We start from the raw sequence: 23,951 nt of genomic DNA, 5'->3' as shown, positions 1-23,951 counted from the left end.
GGAATGCCTTTGAAATTCTATCCTACAATGAGCCTTCTCTTAGCATTTACTTTCAGACAAGACTTGGTCTTTTTCGCTTCCTCTCCCTCCCCATCCTCACTGTTCAGTGGTTTGCTGCTGTCAGAGGTCAGTGCTGTTTCATTGTTAAGTGCTTCCCCTCTCTGTTGCAGCCTAGGCATGACTAAGAATTCTTTTTTTTTTCTTTTCTTTTTTTTTTTTTGCGGTGCGCGGGACCCTCGCCGTTGTGTCCTCTCCTGCTGCGGAGCACAGGCTCCGGACGCTGCAGGTTCAGCGGCCATGGCTCACGGGCGCAGCCGCTCTGCGGCATGTGGGATCTTCCCGGACCGGGACACGAACTCGTGTCCCCTGCATCGGACTCTTAACCACTGCGCCACCAGGGAAGCCCATGACTAGGAATTCTTGAGCCTAATTTTCAAAGTCCCTTTCTCTTTTGCGCGGGACCCTCGCCGTTGTGGCCTCTCCTGCTGCGGAGCACAGGCTCCGGACGCTGCAGGTTCAGCGGCCATGGCTCACGGGCCCAGCCGCTCTGCGGCATGTGGGATCTTCCCGGACCGGGACACGAACTCGTGTCCCCTGCATCGGACTCTTAACCACTGCGCCACCAGGGAAGCCCATGACTAGGAATTCTTGAGCCTAATTTTCAAAGTCCCTTTCTCTTTAGGTCTGTTTATTTGTATGTGTCATCTTGATAGATTACACATCTTGATGTGTAATATGAGTCCTACCTGTGTGGGGTAAGCACCCATCTCCATTATATCTCCTTCCTCCCCACCCAGTCCACCCCCACAAATGCCTGGGTGTCAGAAGAGGACCAGGCTTCAGAGGAGCAATGGAAGGAAACATTTAGGTAGCCCAGGCAGGGAGAGCAGTGAAGAGCAGAAATGGGGTAGAGAGAGACCCCATGGAGTCAGAGAGGTGGTGGAAGTTTGTGTGTAATATGCATGTTGGGACCTTATAAAAATATTCTGAAAAGGCAACTAGCATTACAACTTCTGTAAGTAAATTTTTGTGTGGATACCGTAGAAGAGGCAGAGGTTTTCATCTTCGTGAGGTTGGACAGATAGCATTGAGGTGGACAGATTTCAAGAGGATGGAATTAGCAGAAATCTTCAGACTCTACAGATTCCTACAGGCCATGGAATGGAGGCTGTTAGGGGCTGGATTTGAGGAGGAATTGAAGCAATTCACTAGGATCTCAAGGGACACCTGTAGCATATGTAACTATGGTTTACATATGTGTAAGAACATAACACATCTTGGGCTGTGTATACCACTTAATATACGACCATTTAATACTTTTAAGGATGAATTACTTTCAAATAAATTCACGAGGGCGAGTGTTCTCTGCCTATTCAGACCATTAGCTCCTTGAGGACAGAAGCTGGCTTTCAAATACCCTGCAGTATCTAGCTTAATCCTGAGCATATACCAAGGCATCACTAAGAGTGTGTGCCTGACAGATTGCCCAGCCCACTCCTTGTCTCTCACTGTCACCCTCTGGTGTGCAAGGACTGTCACTCTTCTTGATGATGATTCACTCAGGAAGGAGCATGATAGGTGCACCTGGATCACAGAGAACCGAAAGGAGGGACTACCTACAGATACCTGTTGTTCAGAGTCATGGGTAACATGCTCTTTTAGAAATTATCAAACTTATCACGACTTTTCTGCAATGCTAGGAGTGGAGTTTCTTGATAGGCTCCAATCGATAGTCAATTAGTCCTATAGACTATTAGAGCTTATTGAAATGATGTCGATATAACCGAAAAGGAAAAAAAAAAAAAACCCCAACTAGAAACTGAAAAAAGTAAACCTTTCTTCTGTACTCATCCTTGTTTGATTGGACAAGCAATGGTGTACCAAAGTGAACCAAAGCCCAAATGGATATCAACAATTCTCATATCTAGGAAAGATCTATAAGAAGCGTACATAGGATGGGGCTCTCAGGGAACTGCACATTTTCCCTTTTCCCTCTCGTTTCTCAGTGCTCCTCTGAGAACTGTGTGAAGGTAAAGTCAAAAAGAAAGTTCTTACATTCTTAAATCCTCTGTAAAGAATCTGGAGCTCCTTCTTGGTAAATTTGCTCTGGGCTTCCAGAAGCTCGAGAGCCTCAGGCCGATGCCTGACGGTGGCCATCTCCAGTTCATCTTCCACGCTGTCTGTGGAGGAAAACCAAAGTTTTAAGAACGGTCACTGCTCACCAATGTGTATACACAGCAACATAGGAAAACGGAAGGAAATGTTTATTGCATGTCTGATTTTTCCAGGGGAAGGATTCTCACACTGCTAATAACAGTCTTTACATTTCCCAGAGTATGCAGTATTCAGCTAATACTACATAATATTTTTTCAAATTTTCTAGTCATCAGACACCACACTATCAACATTTTTACAGTACAGTTTGAAAGTGTAAAAATCATGGAAAATTTTAACACTTCAAATGTGTGTATATATCAAGCACTAGTTATAAAAATGGAATTTTAGTTTGATAGCAGTCTGTACCACCCTTGTATCATGCAACTGTGAGATAGGACTCTGCTAAATACACTCTGAAGATTCCATTAAAATAAAATATTTTGCCTGGGGCTACAAATAAAGCAGAGAGATCAGGTGCTGAAATGAGTAAAGTACTCAATTTGACTGGCATAAACCCAGTCTTCATATAGGTGCACACTGGATGGACTGGAGCCCAGGGAACTTCTGGCTACACCCTACTTTGCAGCCAAGGGAATCCATAGCTACGGATAAATGCTGAAATATTATACTTTGCTTTGTGAATTATATTTACACTATAATTTCTCAGAGTTGCTCTACACAAAAAAAGACTGTTGTGTCCATGTAAATTTGGTAAATTCTGTAAAGTTTAATGTAGTTTGGGAGCAAAACACTGGAATATAAAGGTTTTGAGAGGATTTGCAACAAAGAATTCTGTTTAACTTTGTTTAACCCCTTGACCCCAAATGGTATTTGTCCACTGAACTCTTTTTCCCCACAAGTAACCTCTGCTAACATCTTCATCTGTGCCCTAGGGTCCTATAGAATGCAAGTCGGGAGGTATTGGGATATATTAGGATCTGGGTGCCCAGGTCTCAAAGTATAGCATCCTTAAGTAATTTCAGCTGCTTTGCAGTGGGGCCCAATAGAGACCTAAGAGATTCTTCCTGCCATGGTCCAGTCCACACCTCAACTAAAGAACTCCTCACATCCAGGGCCAGTACTGAAGCCATGGCTTCTCTCCATTATATCCCTTACTCTTAGCTACAGATTCCCAACTCAGACAGCTGAGACTCAGAACATCTTCTCATCAACTGGTCTCAGGGCCACACACTCCTGATTCCATGGCTCATGTGTTAGTTGGAAATTTAGACATTTTTGACTACAAAAGTCACATAATTCTTGATAATTAATGATGCTGCCTCTCATTAACATCTGTGCCTACTTACTGCCCTGACACTCTGAGCCAGAGCTCTCACTTATCAGGGAAAAGAAAGTCAGTGGAACCCTAATCTTGGTGTGTCTTAATTACTGCCCTCAAGCAGTTTACAAAAGACCACTAATGGCAATGAAATAAATACTTGGAAAGGTTGTGTTTGTCAAAGTGAGGAAGAGGAGATAAAAGCAAATATTTGTTTTGTACTTTTCATATTATAATAGTTTATTTTGGAACAATGATATGAAAAAGCTGCAGAATAGTGATGGGGGGATAAGAATAATAAAAGTCTATGAAAAGATGGGCAGGCCACAAATAAAGTCTGAGCTGACAAGGATAAAATTGATGAGGAACTAAGTGCAGTGTGTACCTAAAGAATTTGCACAGGGCTAAAAGTAGCTGAGAAAAGGCAGCTAGGCATTAACAAACTGACCTCAGGCTGGGTTTTATGGGGAAAATTTAAAAAGCTAAAATGGGGTTTTTTGAATTTTCTTTTTTGTTCTCTGGATTGGATGGGTTGATTCTACTCTGGGTCCTGAGCTTGAGAGGATGTAGGAAGATGGTCCTCCATAAAATTTCTGTTGATCCAGTGCATTGGACTGTGTTGAAGTTATTGCAGTTGTCAATGCAGAAATACATGCCACGGAATAGACCTAATATAAATAGACAATAACAGATGGAAAGACTCTGCTTTCTTGAAAATGTCTTGATGAAAGCATCTTTTGAATCATTTACAGTATAATTTCCTCAACTTAAAATATTCCTCTGGGGCTTCCCTGGTGGCGCAGTGGTTGAGAGTCCGCCTGCCGATGCAGGGGACATGGGTTCGTGCCCTGGTCCGGGAAGATCCCACATGCCGCGGAGCGACTGAGCCTGTGAGCCATGGCCACTGAGCCTGCGGGTCTGGAGCCTGTGCTCCGCAACGGGCGAGGCCACAACAGTGAGAGGCCTGCGTACCACAAAAAGAAAAACAAAACAAAACAAAACAAAAAATATTCCTCTTTCCTTTTTCCTCCAATTAAAATACATATATCTTTTATAATCCCATTTAAATATTACTGCCTTCTTTCTGAAGGCTTTCCAATTATTCCACCATGCAGAACTGATGCGTCCCTGGTCAGAGTTCTCACATCTTACCTATCTCTCATATAGCATGTAAAACAGGAATAAAGACACAGACTTACTAGAGAATGGACTTGAGGATATGCGGAGGGGGAAGGGTAAACTGTGACAAAGCGAGAGAGAGGCATGGACATAGATACACTACCAAACGTAAGGTAGATAGCTAGTGGGAAGCAGCCACATAGCATAGGGAGATCAGCTCAGTGCTTTGTGACCACCTGGAGGGGTGGGATTGGGAAGGTGGGAGGGAGGGAGACGCAATGGGGAAGAGATATGGGAACATATGTATATATATAACTGATTCATTTTGTTGTAAAGCTGAAACTAACATACCATTGTAAAGCAATTATACTCCAATAAAGATGTTAAAACGAAAAAAAAAAAACACTCATTACATTTATGATCTGTTCACGTCTGTCTTCTTCATTGTGAGTGCCATGAGGACAGGAGCAATGTCTTAACAGATCTGTATATCCTCTGGACCTAACATAGAGTCTAATACCCCAGAGTTCCTCAAAAATTATTTGGGGGATGGATGAATAAGTGAATCAATTAACAAATGATGTTGCCGCTGAAGTTTCAATCCCCTTGGAGCCCCCTGAACGTTAGCTGCCCTCTAGAAAATTATTTCTCAAACTGGGGTTTGTGGACAGTTGGTGGACCTTGAATGCTTTCTTTGAAATCACAGTATTCCTTATGCATTGTTCTGAGAAACACAGCATGGGCAAAAGTAGAGGAAATTTTAATCAGATTATCTGAGCAATCTTTCAATCATAGTATAACCTCCTTTAAACCTAATGACCTTTCCACTGGAAAGAAACAAAATAGCACATTAACTTCTCAGCCTTTGTAACAACAGAGCAGTCAAAACCACACTACCAACAAGGTTTCTTCCTCCAGCTGGCTCAGACTTGCAGATGATGAGACTGAGACAGAAGAACCAGGGCTGAAGGGTCAGTGTAATTGAGTTAAGCATGTGTGGTAGGATGAGCATCACGTTCAGTATTCAAAGCACCACACTTGATGAGTCTGCCTGCAGACTCTTGTTTTCCTAGCTGACTGATACCTTACTTCTTAATGACTCCTACCTGCCAAAGGGCTGTTTCTATTTCTAGAAGGCTGACAAGCTCTAAAAACACACCTGAAATCATCCCCAACCACCAGCATATGATAAGTTATAAAAGCAACATCACCTAACCGAATCAAGATGCTGATTTGGGAGGCAAGCTCTGTGGAGAGCACAGCATGATTCCTCATAGGACTGGGAACTTCACAGTGTGACTCAGCCACCATTTAAAAGCATGCACTCTGGGGTTTTTTAAATAGAGTGCTTAACATTTATTAAGTTCATTATATGCCAGGAGATGGGCTAGGTGCTCTATTGATATAACTCTAATCCTCACAATAACTCCGCAATGAGGTAGAATTATCCATTTTTTTACATATGGGGAATCTGAGTCTCGCAGTGGTGAAGAAATGAGTGACCAGGTGTTACACAGGAGAAAAGACAGAGGTAGAATTTATACCCAAGTCTTTGATGCCGAACCTTATGTTTTTTCTACTTTGCCAAACTCTCTCTCGATACTGACAGAAATAACAATGATAAAAATAATATTTTTCTCTCCTCTCCTGCACTGTCAAATGTCTCAGAAAAGTTGACTGTATCCACTGGGTCCATTTCCTACCTCCTGTTCTCTTTTTAATCTACTGCAGTCTGACTTCTGGCCTTGTTATGGGTTGAATTATGCCCCCCCTAAAATTTGTATGTTGAAGGTGTAACCTCCAATATGACTGGATTTGGAGATGTGACCTTTAAGAAGATAATTAAAGTTCAATGAAGTCATAACGGTGGGACCCTAATGTAATACAAATGGTGAGAAGAGAGAGAGAGAGATGCCAGGGATACACAGGCACAGAGGAAAGGCCATGTGAGGACACAGCGAGAAGGCAGCCACCTGCAAACCAGGGAGGAAGGCCTCAGGAGAAACCAACCCAGCTGGCATCTCGATTTTAGACTTCCAGCCTCCAGAACTGTGAGAAATAAATTTCTGTTGTTTAAGCCACCCAGTCTGTGGCATTTTGTCAGGGCAGCCCGAGCTAACTAATACATGCACCTATATTCAAAAAACATACAACTCCAGTAAAAGCAGGTCTCGCTATTCACAGTGAGCCCAGTGAGCACTGGGTAGTCTAGTCAATCATATCATTTAATCTTTATAGCATCCTATCATCCCTATTTTATAGATGAGAAGACTGAGGCTTGGAGAGAGAGTCTAAGTAAATTGTTCAAGTTTGGATGACTAGTTAGTAATGAAGCAGACAGCTGTCTCTAGCACCGTAAAGTCCAACTTTTTATTTTATTTTAATTTAAAAAAATTTTAATTTTACTGGAGTATAGTTGATTTACAATGTTGTGTTAGTTTCAGGTGTACAGCAAAATGATTCAGTTATACATATACATATATTCATTCTTTTTTAGATTCTTTTCTCTTATAGGTTATCACAGAATACTGAGTAGAGTTCCCTGGGCTATACAGTATGTCCTTGTTGGTTATCTATCTTATATATAGTAGTGTGTGTATGTTCATCCTAAGCTTCTGATTTATCCTTCCCCACCACGTTTCCCCTTTGGTAACCATAAGTTTGTTTTAGACATCTGTAAGTCTGTTTCTGTTTTGTAAATAAATTCATTTGTATCATTTTTTAAAAATTAGATTCCTAAACTACAATGAGGTATCACCTCACACCAGTCAGAATGGCCATTATAAAAAGTCCACAAACAATAAATGCTGGAGAGGGTGTGGAGAAAAGGCAACTGTCCTAAACTGTTGATGGGAATGTAAATTGGTACAGCCACTATGGAGAACAGTATGGAGGTTCCTTAATAAACTAAAAACAGAACTACCATATGACCCAGCAATCCCACTACTGGGCATATATCCAGAGAAAACCATAATCCGAAAAGATACACGCACCCCAATGTTGACTGCAGCACTATTTGCAATAGCCAAGACATGGAAGCAAACTAAATGTCTATCGACAGAGGAATGGATAAAGAAGATGTGGTACATGTATACAAGGGAAACTCCATACTGTTCTCCATAGCGGATTAAAGTCAGAACCAGGTGGCACTCTGGTCTCTTGAATCATCTCCAGGCTTCTGCCAAGGTGCAACTATGTAGGCGTCTTGCTATTGGAATAGGATTGCTAATTCCAATGTTGCTTTTGCATTCTGAGACAAACTGCATACAACTAGTATGCAGTATTCAGGTATCTTCTAACAGATTTATTTTTAATCAGATGACAAATTCCCAAACCCAGACAACCTTGAGCTTCCCTGACTGTCTCTTTTTGTTCTTTGTTACTTAGATTTCAGTCTCTCAGGGCCAAGGATGTCCTATGTCTGAGTTAACAGTCCCCTCAGGCCATGACACATTTGGGCTAGAAATTGGAATTCAAATCCCCTGGGATCAACAGTATGAGTTTTAATAATATGCCTCTTTTTCTCATGTCTCACAACTTCTCTTAAAATACAGTGGAAGCCTATTGCAGCCCAATTCATAATTATGGAAATTTGACTCTATCCGAGGTCAAACCATATCCCCCAGAACATCTTGCTTTACAAACAAATATGAGTGTGACACTTGCCTTCCTAAGACACACATTTGTAAACAAGGATTGTAATGTTAAAGTAAAACTGTTTATGAAGAATAATGTCACTCCTTCCAAGAAGCTGGTTCAGAGATGAGCCCTTGCAGGGAACATTGTAAGACTGTTGCCACATTCTTCTACCTGGGACCTGCCAGACTACTGGATAGCCCAGCCCAACAGCATCTGATTTGGCAGACTAAAAATGCTCAATTAAAAAAATGTGAAACCAATTAATCACTACTTGAAGCATCCCAATCATAGTGGGTCTATCTACAAGAGGTCCATTTCTCAGTACAGCACAACTCTTCTTTAAAAAACGTATCTAGGGGCTTCCCTGGTGGCACAGTGGTTGAGAGTCCGCCTGCCGATGAAGGGGATGTGGGTTCGTGCCCCGGTCCGGGAGGATCCCACATGCTGCGGAGCGGCCGGGCCCGTGAGCTACGGCCGCTGGGCCTGCGCGTCCGGAGCCTGTGGGAGCCATGGCCACTGAGCCTGCGCGTCCGGTGCCTGTGCTCCGCAAAGGGAGAGGCCACAATGGTGAGAGGCCCGCGTACCGCAAACAAACAAAAAACAAAACAAAAATGTATCTATTTTCATTGTTAAAAATCATAAAAACTATAACTTTAAAATTCTATTTGAGCTGAGACTGATTTGTCTAGCAAAAATTCAGCTGGCTTGACTTATATTGCTTTATCTCATTTATAAAAATACCCTCTGAGTCTTTACTCCCAATGTTTACCCTTTATTACTTGGTTTCATAGTGACTTGACATGTATGGCAATAACATCGCAGAGAGGATGATTACATCTAATGACACATATTATTAAATATTTAGAAGTTTAGTCCAGTGACAGGATTTGGAAGAGGCTTTGACTAATTTTGCTCCACGTTTTGACTTTCCACTAAAAGATGCTGGAAGATTCTTGACTATAGCTTTGGAAAATACTCCTAAGAACTTCCGGAATAAGGAGGAGATGCTATTGCCTGTTTAATATTCAAGTCTGATACATTGAGACAAAGATACTGCCTGGGAGAAATTTCCAAAGCTATTGTTCATGACACCTATGTAAATTCTTTCTTTCCTTTCTTTCTCCTGTAAAGGCGTTGTCGGTAAGAGGCCATATACCTTGAGCACTCCATTCCTTAGTTCCACCCTTCCCAATGCTCAAAGGGCTTGGAATTATAATCAGCTGAGGAAACTGATTTTCAAGAGTTAAGGAATTTGCTCAAGTTTACACAGTTACACAGTTGATAGCAGGGGAGCTCGGATCTGACACCAACCTGTCTTTTTGTTTTATCATTTGGCTTCTCTGGGTGGAGAGTTCAAACCTGAGCCAGAACCTGAGGAAAATTTTTACATTTTGCCAACTTTAAATGCTTAATCTCAGGAATGTGAAGGCCGGGGAGCCCTCTTGACTCTTCCTGTCAAGAGCTATTTTCGGGTGCACAAGAAGAGTATATGAGTGATTAACTCCAAGCTGATCACGCACAGCCTATGAACAGAGAGCCATACACCTATCGGAAGCGCTGCGGGAGTCCTAGCACGTCCCAGACCACTGTGAACAATGAGTGCAACAAGTTGTTGTTAGCCAGACATGTGTTTCCTCAGCTCTGGACCTGAAAGAACATTAGGGCCCAAAAAGCCCTTTATAATTCGTACTTTATCCTATTTACTATTCATATATCAAATGGAAAATGAAAAGTACTTTGAAAGTGGCCAGCTATTTTGAATGTCTTCTGTTAGAGGTGGTTGTTGGCAATGACACTGCAGTTTCCATTCCAGGAGAATTTGAACTGCTTTGCAATTTCGTGATTGAATTCAATCACTTATAAAATGTAACTGCTCAAAGGGAAATTGATGGAGCTATTTCTCACAACACTTATGAATGGACTGTCTCTACCTTATTTATAAACGTAAGTAACTCTTCACATAAGCTTAGGTTTTAAAATATAATCACTTTATTGGAATACTTGCTATTAGCATTAACCATATTTTTACTGCAACCATTCATGAATAGCCTCTTATGATAGGAGCAATTATTTCATAGGTGGTAGGGTCTAACTGGCTTTTTGGTAAATGGGGGTAATAAAAATTATGTTGCCAGTCATTATACACAGAGAGAAAATCTACAATAGAAATGCTGAGGTTGGGGGAGAAGGAACAAGAAATGTGATTGAACTTTCACTTAAAAGCAAACCAAAAAGATGGATATTTTAGTCAGGAAAGTCAACAACTGATACGGACTCTAATCAAAGAGAAAATTTTAAACATAGTGAAACATGGAGAGAGATGAAGAAAGCCCATAATAGTTCACTAAATTAAAAATGCCCTAACAAGAGTTTCTCTTGAAACTTGATAGACTTTCTCCTGTTTGTCCTAAAAATCTAATAATAATAGTAAACCACTTTTTATAGCATTTGTTCTATGCAAGAACAAATACATTTACATACATTAACTCATAAACTCCCCATCAGCATACTCTGGATGCTATATTCTGTTCTATAGATGAAGACACTGGCACAGAGAGATTAAATAACTTGCCCATGGTCACAAAGAAGAAAAGCCAGGGTATGAACTCTGGAAAGACTGGTTCCAGGGTTTACGTAATTGACTATTCTGCTGTTCTATCTCCCATAGAAAATGAGGGAGGATGATGCCCTACTTATCTACAAATGACACGCCCAACCAAGAATCAGAAAGTTAGTAGCAAAAGGGCTTTAAGCAGAAGATAGAGTTAGAATTGAAAGTGGCCTTTAATCAAGCCCCTTAACTTTATAAATGCACATTTAAATACAGAGTCTAAAATTTAGTGGTTGTAAATCAAAAGCTATTGGGCATATCAGTGGCAGAACTGGGCCTTGATTCCTAGTGCAGCACTTTGCCAAATGCCTGTTGCAATGTCCTGTCACAATCAATAAGCAGACCCATCCTCACTTCATTCATATTTTAATAAGCTTCTGACCCCACCTCAGGAGCAGGTGGGGATGCTGAAGGAGGGCCACCAACTAGAAGGAGTCCCTGAGTCACATAATAGTACTTGACATCTGATGGCTGGCTCTCTGTAGTAAGCAAAGTTATTTTCCCTTTCGTTACTATAGCTAAACATCATGATTACTCTGTGGACAGGTAACGTCACCCTGTTTTTATAGATGAGGAAATCACTTTTGGAAGGAATGTTGTAACTCATGAAGGACATACAAATAAGAAGCTATAGAGTCAGGACTTAAACCCAAGTTTACTGACTGTAAAGTCTAGAAGTGACAGCTGATTACCTGAGAACAACAGAAGGGACATAAAGTTGAAAAGGAGCTGGAGCTATTACAGAAAATAATAATAACAATAAAAGAATCAGAGAGCAAATTCTGATCTTTAATAGTTAGGAAAAAAGCTGTCTTCATTTTATGCCATTTCAGAAGGTACATGCAAGTGATACCTTTCTAAAAGATTCTTAATTAAAAATGTTACATTTATAACATCTACAGTAAAGGAATAGACATTTGGAAATTTTATTTATGCAAAATATAATGCCCGATTCATAAGATGTTACTGTGTTGTATGTTGCTTTGGTAGAGGGTATATAAATGGGATTCGTTATCCTGGGAGTTAAAAACAATTTGCGTAAGTTTAGAGATAGATTTTTGGTGATATATTAGGGAAATGTTTTCAAGCTAATATCAGTGATGGCAGTAATATTCTGCCACAAAACATTTATCCATCATGGCCATGTTTAAAGCAGAGTACTAGGAAAACTGAGCAGTGATCTAGGTTTTGTTATGTTTCTCCTAGGTTTAAGCTAGTTTCTTAGTTCAGAGAAAGTTAGACTGTGCAGTCCAAACGTCAGCTGGACATTTATTGTGTGACTAGGGTAAGTTAGTAAAACATTCCATGCCTCAGGGCTCCCGTATGTTCAATGCCATAGAAATGAGCATAAAATTGTACCCAGTATTGTAGCCTAGAGTGATTAAATAAGAAGGTACATGTAGCTGGCACATAGTAAATGCTCAATCACAGTGTTATTGTTATTATTTGTATTAGTATTAGTATTAATTACAGTAACATCTTGTGTCACCCTTCACATGCTAAAGCAGAATGGTGCCTGGAACTCCTCATTCTAGGAAATTATTCAGTAGCTCTAGATTTTTGTTTTTTGCTGGGTCTGTTTCTCAATTCTGACACTGGAAAATGTGTTTGACCTCTCCAAGCTTCCATTTAAAAATTTCTAACTAAGGATAAAATTTGTTTCAATTTCATAAAATTGTTTTGAGAGATTGCTTCAATTACTTACTGACATACAATATTGATATATTGTATCAATCTATCAACTGATCAATATATTGATACAGTATTGATCAATAAAGGACCACAATTATGATTACAAATAGTTATTGCATACTTCCTAGTGAGGCTTTGTTCTAGAACCTTCAGGAATGAGGGTTCTGTTACTGCACTTCTTGAGTGTGAATCCCTTTTCTGATTCTTGTTATCTGTATGACCTTGGGCACGGTGCTTAGTCAGTCTATGCCTCAGTTTCTTCATCCATGAAAGGGGCATAAAAACAGGACTTGACAAAGAACTGTCAAGAGGTTGAAATGAAATAATGTGTTAAAAGCGTGTAAAAATAGAGCCTGGCACGTAGTGTTTAAAATATTATTATCATTTATTTAAAAGTCCTTCAGGGTGAGTATTATTTTGCCCATTTTAGATGGCTAAATCGAGGTACAAGGCAGTTGAAAAAGGGTAATTCCATCAGTTGTCAAAGCCCTTGCCCTAAAAATCGCACTCAGTTGTTTCTTTTTGCAGAGACTCAACGCTGACCAATTATTGTTCATGGGATCCACTGGAAACCACAGCTCCCTTTGGAACCTTTTATACTCTTCTGTTTGGTGTTGACACAAAAATAAGGACCATTTTTTTGGAATGAAATTCGAGGCAATAGCCTAGCTTTATTGCCTGTCATTTCCTCCCACACACCTTATGATCTAATATCTGGGACAATTCTCTATTCTCTGAACAAAGCCTGCATTGTCAACTTAAATCCTTCTGCTTACACTATCTCCTCCACATGGATCTGCTTTTCTTCCTCATCAACCTCTCTCTTTTCTCTTTAAGGCTCATCTCAATGGGTTTCACAGTGGAGAGGCCTCCTGAAACTTCTATGCAGCATGTATACTGTCTGTTGTCTGCTTTGATTGAGTTGTACATCATTGACCTGCTTGAATATTGAGAGACATGGGCTTGAGTCTCAGCTCTGCTGCTTCGCAGCTATGGAATTTGGGGTGAGTCACTTAAAATCTCAAATCCTCAGTCTCCTCATCTGTAAAATGCAGATAATAATAGCACTAACAAAAACACTGAAGATTAAGTGGAATAATGTATGGATTTTGCAAAGTGTATGGTGCATGATAAAAATTCACATGCATGCTTCCTGCTATTATGATGATGATTTTGCCATTGACCCCTCTAACATCTGCTCATCTAAAGCATTAACTAATTTTACAGTGTCACTGAGATGAATTAAATGTGATTTATATTACCTTCAGGAACACTCACTGGAGAATATATCTACCTCCAAGCATATTCAGAGAACACTACAAGGTAATAGTTGGAATTATTGTTCTACCTGAAGTCTCAAATGAGAGTGTTTTGCAAAGAGATGAATAAGGTTTCCCCTGGCAGTACATCTCCAGAACTTGTTTTTCTCTTTTTTCTTTTTTTTCTGAAAGCTTGCAAGCAAAGAGAGGTCAGTGTTTCTGTAAAACAAACTTTGCCCATCACACTTGCTGCTCTATATCCCCTGGCAAGAAGGCAATTTGAAACTAAGAAAGTTAAGCTTTAACCTTGAAATCTAAGCAGATAACATAGCAATGGTCTATATTTTACAGACCTGGTGGAGTGTAAAATTGAGTCCCCTTGAAGCATTAGGCTCCCATTTTAGTGTCTTAAAGGAAACCAGCAGAAGCCAACATTGCCTGGACCCATGTTTAGCCCAAATATTACTTCTAGGTCAATGCAAATGGAAAGTAGGTATTTATGACTCCTATTAGAAACTGCATGAGGGACCGATCATGAAATCATTCATTAAAAAAGACAAAAAGAGAAGATTTTTGTTTATCTAAACTTTTATGTAGCTTCTTATAAGTAGTCATCACTCTACCTCTTCTGTTCCAAATTAACAGTAAGGAAAATAGTGGAAAAATCAAGTGGGAAGCAAAAGATTTCATCATATAGGTAACTTGACAAAAATACATCAATCAACAATAAAGCTTTATTCAAGCATGGCTTGTGTTCTTCAGACACTTTAAGCCAGTGTGTCTAAAATAAACCTATCATCATCTTTTCTTAACCCACTTTCATAATCTTCTCTGTTTCTTATCTTGCTTACTGTCACCATTATTCTTTTGGCAGAACTGTGTTGTCCTTTTGCTATTTTTCACTTCATACCACCAACTGTTTCCCAGTGTTTGCAGTTACACTTTCACCATGTGTTTCAAATCCATTCTTTCCTTCCTACCACTGTTACTTTATATGTAGGCCTTTTTCCTCTCCTGTAGGTCTAGTGGTGAAGATCTGAAGCTCTGGCATCACTCTGTCCAAGGTCAAATCCTTGCTTTGACACTTGGTAATTGTGAGATCTTGGGTTAGTGATTTAATTTCTTTGTTTAGTTCTCTCATCTAAGTGGGGATTATAATTGTGCTTTCCCCATACGTTTGTAGGACACACTTACAATACTTGTTCAGGCTTAGAACAGTGCTGTGCCCAGTAAGAGTTAGCTGTTTATATTATTTCTTGCATACGATTTTTAAGCAGTTTCCCAACCGATCTTCCTGTTTTCTTTTTTCTCTTCCCTCAACAATTTACCTGTTTTCTGATTATTTATTTATTTATTTATTATTTATTTTTTGTGTGTGTGGTACGCGGGCCTCTCACTGTTGTGGCTTCTCCCGTTGCGGAGCACAGGCTCTGGACGCGCAGACTCAGCGGCCACGGTTCACGGGCCCAGCCGCTCCGCGGCATGTGGGACCTTCCCGGACCGGGGCACGAACCCGTGTCCCCTGCATCGGCAGGCAGACTCTCAACCACTGCGCCACCAGGGAAGCCCAATTCGTCACTTTTTGAAAACAAATTCTCCAACAGTCAAATGCTGATGGCTTCTCTGCCAAAAAAGGCATCTAAAACTTTCCACGATCAATACGCTACCAGGAAAAACAAAACACACTGAAATGTTATGCTGTATTTGTTACCAAAGATCTGAAGTCAAGTTAGGAAATTATGTTGTGCAATTACACAAGGCAAAAGCTGATGGTGGCTTATCAGTTATGAGTAGTCTGGCCTCACAATAACCTTGTCACATTTGCCCTCTTATGTCTGCTCAAACCAACAACAAAAACCCCTGGATGAAGTTTTAATTTAGTGAATCAATTCTTTTGATTGAATGTGGGCACTGAGATTGTATTGGGTAGAAGTTATTATGAAGTGAATTTAAATGAAAACATGCATATAAATACACATATAGTCAAGTGTTCAATATTTTATCTTTTGCATTAGTTCCTGACTGTTACCTAGTAACCTTTTTATCACCATAATGTCCTTTGAATAAACAGGGAAATGATTACTTTAGAAAAAAGTAACTGGGGCACAGAGAGATAAAGTGAATGAGTTGGAATTATCCAATGAGGAGATACAACCACAGACCTGACATCATTTATTTTTCAAAGAAAAAGTATCTGTGCTCATGTAGAGTACAGTAGCTAGAGGTTTCTTTTCTTTTCTTTTCTTTTTTTAACTTAAGTACAGTTGAGCTACAATATCATTTTAGTTTCAGGTGTACTATAGAGTGATTTGATATTTGTATAGATTATATTCCATATAAGTTATTATAAAATATTGGCTATATTCCCTGTGTTGTACATTGCATCTTTGTATATTATTTATTTTAAACCTAGAGTTTGTATCTTTTAATCCCCTTCCCCTATCATGCCCCACCCTTCTCCCCATTGGTAACTACTAGTTTGATCTCTATATCTGTGTCTGCTTCTGTTTTGTTGTATTTGTTCATTTGTTTTAATGTTTAGATTCCACATATAAGTGAAAACATACAGTATTTTTCTTTCTCTGTCTGACTTATTTCACTAAGCATAATATCCTCCAAGTCCACCCTTATGTTGCAGATGGCAAAATTTCATTTTTTTTAATGGCTGAATAATATTCCTTTATATACATATATGTATCTATATAACATTACATATATATTATATTACATTATATATTACACACACATATATCACATTTTCTTTATCCATTCCTCTGTTGATGGGCACTGAGGTTGCTTCCGTGTCTTGGTTATTGTAAATGGTGCTGCTATGAACACTGGGGTGCATATATATCTTTTCGAATTAGAGTTTTAATTTACTTTGGATATACATCCAGGAGTGGAATTGGTGGATCATATGGTAGTTCTATTTTTAGTTTTTCAAGCCATTCATGAAATAGCTAGTTAGATTCTTTAATTCTACAATTATCTACTCAATATCAACATACACCTATAAGCCAGTTGTCAGCCTCCAAGATGTCATGAAATTGGGAACAAATCTTACCAGAAGAGCAGTGTAACTCACTCTGAGAATTGCCACTGATTTTGTAGGTCCCCAACCCTAGCTTTCAAGATGTGGAATATCTGGAAAACATCTTCATGTGGCCTGTTGAGCCACCTTCAATCCTTCCACATTCTGCTGTGGGTCTGGGAGGCTGCCTCTATGAATAACGTTATCTGAACCCCCTGTCCTCTGGCTTCCCACTGGGCTCCCTCTTTGTTGGGGATTGGATTGATATTAGCTGCATTCCTCTTCCAAAGGCCAGAGTCCTCTTGCAAAGCCTCTCTGATAGTTAGAGCGATAGCTATGGCTTTTTTCATCTTCCAGTAACCATTGGTCTAAAAATGATAATGCTCACTCTTGCTAGCACTGGGTGCTTCAGCAGTCTCGCTGGGTCCAGAAACCCTGCCCACATCTTTGCAACTAGTCCCTTCATTAAACTCCCCTCCATTGCCCCATTTAAGTGGGCTTTGTGTTTTCTGCCTGGACCCTGACTGATACCAAACCATAGAATTTCAGTGTTGGAAAGTACTGGACTAGGAGCCAAGCTTCTCTTCCTGATTTTTTTTTTTTTCTTTTTTTTCTTTTTTTGCGGTCCATGGGCCTCTCACTGCTGCGGCCTCTCCTGCTGTGGAGCACAGGCTCCGGACGCGCAGGCTCAGCGGCCATGGCTCATGGGCCCAGCCGCTCCGCGGCGTGTGGGATCCTCCCGGACCGGGGCACGAACCCGTGTCCCCTGCATCGGCAGGCGGACCCTCAACCACTGCGCCACCAGGGAAGCCCCTCTTCTTGATTTTTTTAATAGCTCAGTGATTTTAAGCAAATTGGTTCCCTTATCTAGATCTCAGTTTCCTCACATATAAAATAAGCTATATTACCATACTAATAGGCTATTATTATTATAAAAATAGGCTATGTTACTTACAATGTTTAAAGTATGATGAACATATCCTTAGACAGTATCTGGTCCAATGGACCCTCCCATGTGCCAATCCCATGAAAACTGCCCTTCACTCCCTCCTTGAATTTTTCCATTAAGGCTTCATCCACTGATGTGCCTGTCTCATGCACTTATTCAATAAGTATATCTGTACCACTGGACTAAGGGGCTTTTGGGTTTTATTGCAACTTCTCAGTTGCGTGATTCTGCACAAATCATTACAATCTTTTCACACCATGTTGTCTCAGCTGTGAAATGGGGACGTAAGGCCTAGCTTTCTGGAGGCAGAGGGCCAGACCTAATGCTTTCCCCTGTTTCTTAACAATTTTAAGATTTGCGATTTATATAACGAAAAAGAGCTACAATTATATGCCTAAAGGGGCTTCCTCAATCAATATCAGAGCTCAGTCTGATAAAGTGATGAAGACAGCAGGCTCTGGAGTTGGAGTCCCAGTTCTGTCAATACGGAAAGTTGTTTCACTTCTCTGTGCCTCAGTTTTCTCAGCCATTGTATGGGGAAAATAGTACATCTGCCTCAGAAGGTGGTTGGGAGTATCAATTGAGTTAATACTTGTCATATATGCATACTCATGACATTTCATTTACTAAGTACTTTGCATGAATCAACTTTGTAATCCCCACAGAAGCCCATTTTTCTGATGATCACAATGGTCTTTTTCTGTACCGTGAATAAACTATGCGACTTTTCTCCTTAGAACCTTTGCAGTTGCTGTTACCTCTTCCTTGGACCTCTCCAGACCCTCTCATGACCAGCCTCCTCTGGTTTTAGGGTCTCAAATGTCACCTCATCAATGAAGCAAAGTATCTCCTCTACCTGTATTCAGTTTCCATTATATTACCATAGGTTTACTGCCTTTATAATACTCATCAATTCCTGAGATTACCTTGGTTTTCATGTTTATTAAATCTCTCTTTCCATATAAGCTCCATGAAGGCAGTGAACTGATACATCCTATTTCCCACTATAAATCCAGTGCCTAGTATCATGCCTGCCACATATAGTCCCTCAAAACTATTGTGGGATGAATGAGTAAATAAGGGAGCTAGGGTGCAGAGGATTTAAGTAAATAATTGCAGGCATTTTGTTTAGTAGGAGGCACAATAGGAATTCAAATGTGTGAATGACACTAAACCCAGGCTGCCACCATTTGCCTTTTTCAGTAGTTCTTGGAAGAGGTAATAAGGATTTGCTTGACAGTCCTAGGACAAGAGATAGAAAGGAGAAGTTAATTTAAAAGATATTTCAGGGAGAAACTGACCAGAGTTTAGTGACCCGTAAGATGGTGGGGGGCAGGCAGAAAGCCGAGGAACAATGGATGAATCTAACTTCAGCAACTGGGCAGCTAGTGATGCCGATGAATAAATGATGGTGATCAGGCCATCACATCTGGTGGATGGTCTTGTCTGCGTCCTGGCTTGGGTGTTCAAAGAGCAGTGGGCAACTGGCCAGCTCAGGGGACAGGGGCAAAAATCTTAAACAGCTAATTCTTAACTTGTGGTCCAGGTGTCACCAGCCTCAGTTCTTACTCATTTCTCACTGTTGGTTGGGAGTTATTTGAGTCAGGGAGAAGACATTCTAAGTTCTAAATTAACTCTCACTAGATCACATCTATCACTTCTGATCAACAACTAGCCAGGCTGCCCCACGGCAGGCCATTGTGTGCATCTGTCACCTCCTTCCTAAAGCCTTGTTTGTTGTTCCTCAATATCTTTCCAAGGCAGTTGGACTTTTGTATTTGTCTGACAGTCTCCTCAGACATCAAAGTCAAGATGTGTGCTCTAACACAAGAAGATCAGGGTTTATTATTTTTACCTTTTGTTAAAAGTGAGCAATACATTTGATTTTCAACAAAATGTAATAATGTCTATTGTTTTTCATGCAGAAAATCTTTGTCATGTGCTACTTTTAATGCTTTCATTTGAGGCACAAGAAGCAGAACTAACATTTCAAGTCTGCATTTAATAAATGGCTAAAAAATACATACAGATTCCAAATATTGAGGATATTAAAAACACTCAAGAAGTAATAATGTGTGATGTGTTTAAATATTTGAAATACCAACTCAAAAAACAATTTTCTAATATATATGCGGAAGCTTGCCTTCACTTAAATTAATTCTTTCATCCAATAGTTTCAAATCTGGGAGAAAATAATCTAAAAGACATACATAGTTATATACACAGAGATATTTATCTCAGTGCTATTTATATTATGGGGGAAAAAGAGAAAAAGGGAAAAAATCTAAACATTCAAAAGCTAGGGAATGTGGTCAAATACAACATATCGTAACTATACAATGGAATATTATGTTTGGCATTAAAATGATATTTACACTTTAATAACAAGGTTAAGACTTATGAAGGTATGCAATGTAAGAAAAGGATAAATATTTGGTATGGATTGGATCATTAATGCACACATGGATAAAAAAAGATGTTACTTATTATTTGTAATTACTTCAAGTACAGGAGCATAGTAGGATTGTGTGTTGTGTGGTGTGAGTGTGTTATGTGCTGTGTGTTGTACTTTCCAAATTACTGCCATGAACATGAGTGACTTTATTTATTAAAAAATATTTTTTGTTTTACTTTTTATTTTATATTTGGAGTATAGTTGATTAACACTGTTGTGTTAGTTTCAGGCATACAGCAAAGTGATTCAGTCATACATATACATGGATCTATTCTTTTTCAGGTTCTTTTCCCATTTAGGTTATTACAGAATATTGAGCAGAATTCCCTGGGCTATACAGTAGGTGCTTGTTGGTTATCTATTTTAAATATAGCCATGTGTACATGTCAGTCCCAAACTCCCAATATATCCCTCCCTCCACCCTTCCCCCCAGTAACCAAAAGTTCATTCTCTAAGTCTGTGAGTCTGTTTCTATTTTGTATATAAGATATGGAAGCAACCTAAATGTCCATCGACAGATGAATGGATAAAGAACATGTGGTACATATATACAATGGAATATTACTCAGCCATTAAAAAGAATGAAATAATGCCATGAGTGACTTTTATTAAAAAAAAAAAAAACGATTCACCCTCTCAACTCCAGAGGAGAAGGAGGCAGAAGCCTGTCCCTGGGAAAAAGAGGCAGACCGGCCGATTCCCCCAAGGGCAGGACAAGGACCACTATCATTGGAAGTTAAAGGAAGGCTGCTTTGGGCTCAGCATGAGGAAGATTGCTCTGTAAAGCTGGCAATCACCGAATGGTTATTTTCTTAAAGAAGCAGGCCTGCTCCCTAATAATGAGAGAGGAGGAAGTCTTTCGGGGAACCAGACGTGAGGGAAGGCTCCCTTCAAACTCTTGGGTTCTCTGGTCTAGGGAATTCAAGTGCTCTATAACTCAGCAGAAGTTTGCTTTTGCTCTCCAGAAAAGATATTTTTTCTTCTGTTATTTGCTTAATATTGATAAATCTCACATTCCTGCCAAGAGGAATGAAAAACCCTGTCATTTCTGCCTTCCTGAAAAAAGAAAATGGAATTTAGAATGAGTATTGGCCGCTTATTAAACTAAATTTCAGCTCTCTAGCTTTGAAGCTGCATAGGATCTCGTGGGGAATATTTCTGCAGCCCCTGTGCAGGTGATTCAAGCCTGGAACTAACCCAGTCAAGCCAAACCTCACTGAAGGGCTCTCTGTATTCCCACATGGAGATGTTTGGTCCCCATGCTTTTTCTCCTGGTGGGCTAGGGTCCTGTCTCCAACCACCTGCCTCCTGCTTCATGTTTTCACATCAGCTTTTCAGTCCTATGCCCAACTGCTTAGGGCCCGGAACATGGTTAGGGATCTAATAAAAAAAAAAAAAAATTTCTAATATAGCAATGGAATTAATGTGGTCTCCTTTTCAAGTAATCTACTTCGACGTGCTGGGGTTTTCTTGCGATGGGTGGATAAGAGGGAAAGTGGTGGCTAGTGGGGGAGGGAGTTTTATATCTGCAGACCTTCGGGGGCATCCACAAATCTTAGGCCACATCTAGTGTGGGTTCAAGAGCAGCCAGTTTTGTGAAATCTCATTTTTATAAAAATATTAGCTTTTAGGTCAGTCTGCTAATTTTTTAGTATCTTCTGTTATTTTCTTTTCCTTTCAAGAAATGTCCTTTTTCCTCACACTTAGTTGAAAATTGCATTACATCCTCTGTAAACACTTATTTAGAGGTGTGGCTTTCCACAATACTGATTCAGGAAGAGGGCTAGCAAGGCACAACGATTTTGTTCTTCCCTAAGTGAGCAGAGAGATCCATCTCAAAGTTACATTTTACTTGTCTACTTTGTACAGATGACTCTGTTTTTGGTAAATATCTGATAAATTGGCAATTTTTATTTCAACTTGAAAGGGGAAAAGCAATGGCTCTAATAAGCAACATTCACTGACAAACAGTAGCAATAAAAATGTCTACAGCTTCAATACTGTGTAGAATTGAGGTTCTGGCATCTTTCTGAATTGTGGCCTTCCAGGCTGATGGCCTGTTATGTTTTGTTTGTGAGATAGTGTGTGTGTATGTGCAATGAAGGAAAAAAATCAAAGCAATGTATCTTAACTATGTATTTTTTTGTCCATAGGATTATTACTGATAAAAATAATTCTGTCCTGCCCACTTTCCCCACAGAATGTTCTAGGAGGACAAAGCTTTTTAAAGGCTGTTGCATTTACTTCCCTATCTCCCAGCACAGGAACAGGAACTTACATATAATAAATATATGTTGAATGAATAAGTGAATTAATAAAATATTATTATGATACATTAACTTTGGTCAGTGCCACAGAAATAAATTACTATGCTACTCTGGGACTTTTGACAGGACATACTGGGTTGTCTGAGGTACGTTCCATATTTTCTCTATCTGTGTTGTCGAGACTAGTGGAATTTTAGAGCGTTCACATATTTTAATCACTCATTGAGTTCATCAGTTCCTACAAAATGATGTAGCAGAAAAGAAAGAGAGTAGGTGAAGATATGGGTTGTAGCCCTACACCTGGAATAGCTCACCTAGCTTCTTAATGTTTGTTACCTCACTGGCAAAGAACACTACCTTTTCTATCTGATTTTAACACGTTTGATGCTAGAAAAAAATTGTGCATGAAAGAATGTAAAAATAGGATGCTTGTAAATGTTCACTATAAATTGCGTAAGATATCTTTACAAGATAGAGGGTGTCCCTTTACATATCCTCTATATTCTACTGCTTAAGAATGCCACAAAATTGGAGAAAAAGAGGATGAAGAGGTGATGATTAGCCTGATGTATCAATTTGGCTAGGCTATAGTACCCAGTTCTTTAATCAAATACTAATCTAACTGTTGCTCTGAAGGTATTCTGTAGACCTGGTTACCATCTGTAATCAGATGACTTTAAGAGATCACCCTGGATAATGTGAGTGGGCTTCATCCAATCAGCTGCAAGGCTTTAAGCAAAAAGTGAGTTTTCTTGAAAAGAGAATTCTGATTCAAGACTGCAGTATCAAATTTTGCCTGAGTTTCCAGCCTGTTAGGCCTATGAATTTTGGACATGGCAGCTCCCACAGTCATGTGAGCCAATTCCTTAAAATAAACCCCTTTATATATGTATGTTTGCCTGTGTATGTGTATGCACATGTGTAGGTGTATGTATATGTATACAGATGGTCCCGGACTTTGGATGGTTTGACTTATGATTTTTCAACTTTACAAATGGTGCAAAAGTGAAATGCATTCAGTAGAAGCTGTACTTCGAATTTTGATCTTTTCCCTGGGCTGGTGATATGCAACCTGGTAGATCCTCTCTCATGATGCTGGGCAGCGGCAGCAACCCATAGCTCCCAGTTAGCCATTGCTCACGAGGGTAAACAACCGATATGCTTACGTCTGTTATGCACCCAGGCAACCATTCTGCTTTTCACTTTCAGTACTGTACTTAATAAATTACAAGAGATATTCAACACTTTATTATAAAATAAGCTTTGTGTTAGATGATTTTGCCCAACCGTAGGCTAATGGAAGTGTTCTGAGCACATTTGAGGTAAGCTAGTCTAAGCTACAATGTTCAGTAGGTCAGGTGTATTAAAGGCATTTCAGACTTAAAATATTTTCAACTTATGATGGGTTTATCAGGACGTAAGCTAAGAAAGCCTGCATGTAATATATGTATTGGTTTTGCTTTCCTAGAGACCCCTGATGATACAGGGAAAGA

The 23,951-nt window shown here is 39.7% G+C and overlaps 1 protein-coding gene across 5 annotated transcripts in view; it reads right to left on the bottom strand.

The window, feature by feature from the left end:
• The window catches only part of KCNIP4 (potassium voltage-gated channel interacting protein 4), a 971,743-nt gene that overhangs the window by 112,659 nt on the left and 835,133 nt on the right, over positions 1-23,951 (bottom strand). For 4 of the 5 annotated variants that reach the window (XM_007464478.1, XM_007464477.1, XM_007464476.1 and 1 more), the window contains exon 2: positions 2,056-2,180. In XM_007464478.1, the coding sequence (XP_007464540.1) occupies positions 2,056-2,180 (125 nt within the window). Of the gene's footprint in view, positions 1-2,055; positions 2,181-4,308; positions 4,326-23,951 lie in introns of those variants that run through there. The other variant, XM_007464480.1, reaches the window with a different exon arrangement.

The sequence above is a fragment of the Lipotes vexillifer genome, unplaced genomic scaffold, assembly GCF_000442215.2.
Source record: "Lipotes vexillifer unplaced genomic scaffold, Lipotes_vexillifer_v1.1 scaffold831, whole genome shotgun sequence".
Lineage (NCBI taxonomy): Eukaryota > Metazoa > Chordata > Mammalia > Artiodactyla > Lipotidae > Lipotes > Lipotes vexillifer.
Note: the sequence above shows the minus strand (reverse complement) of the source record. Positions and strands in the feature narration are given on the sequence as shown.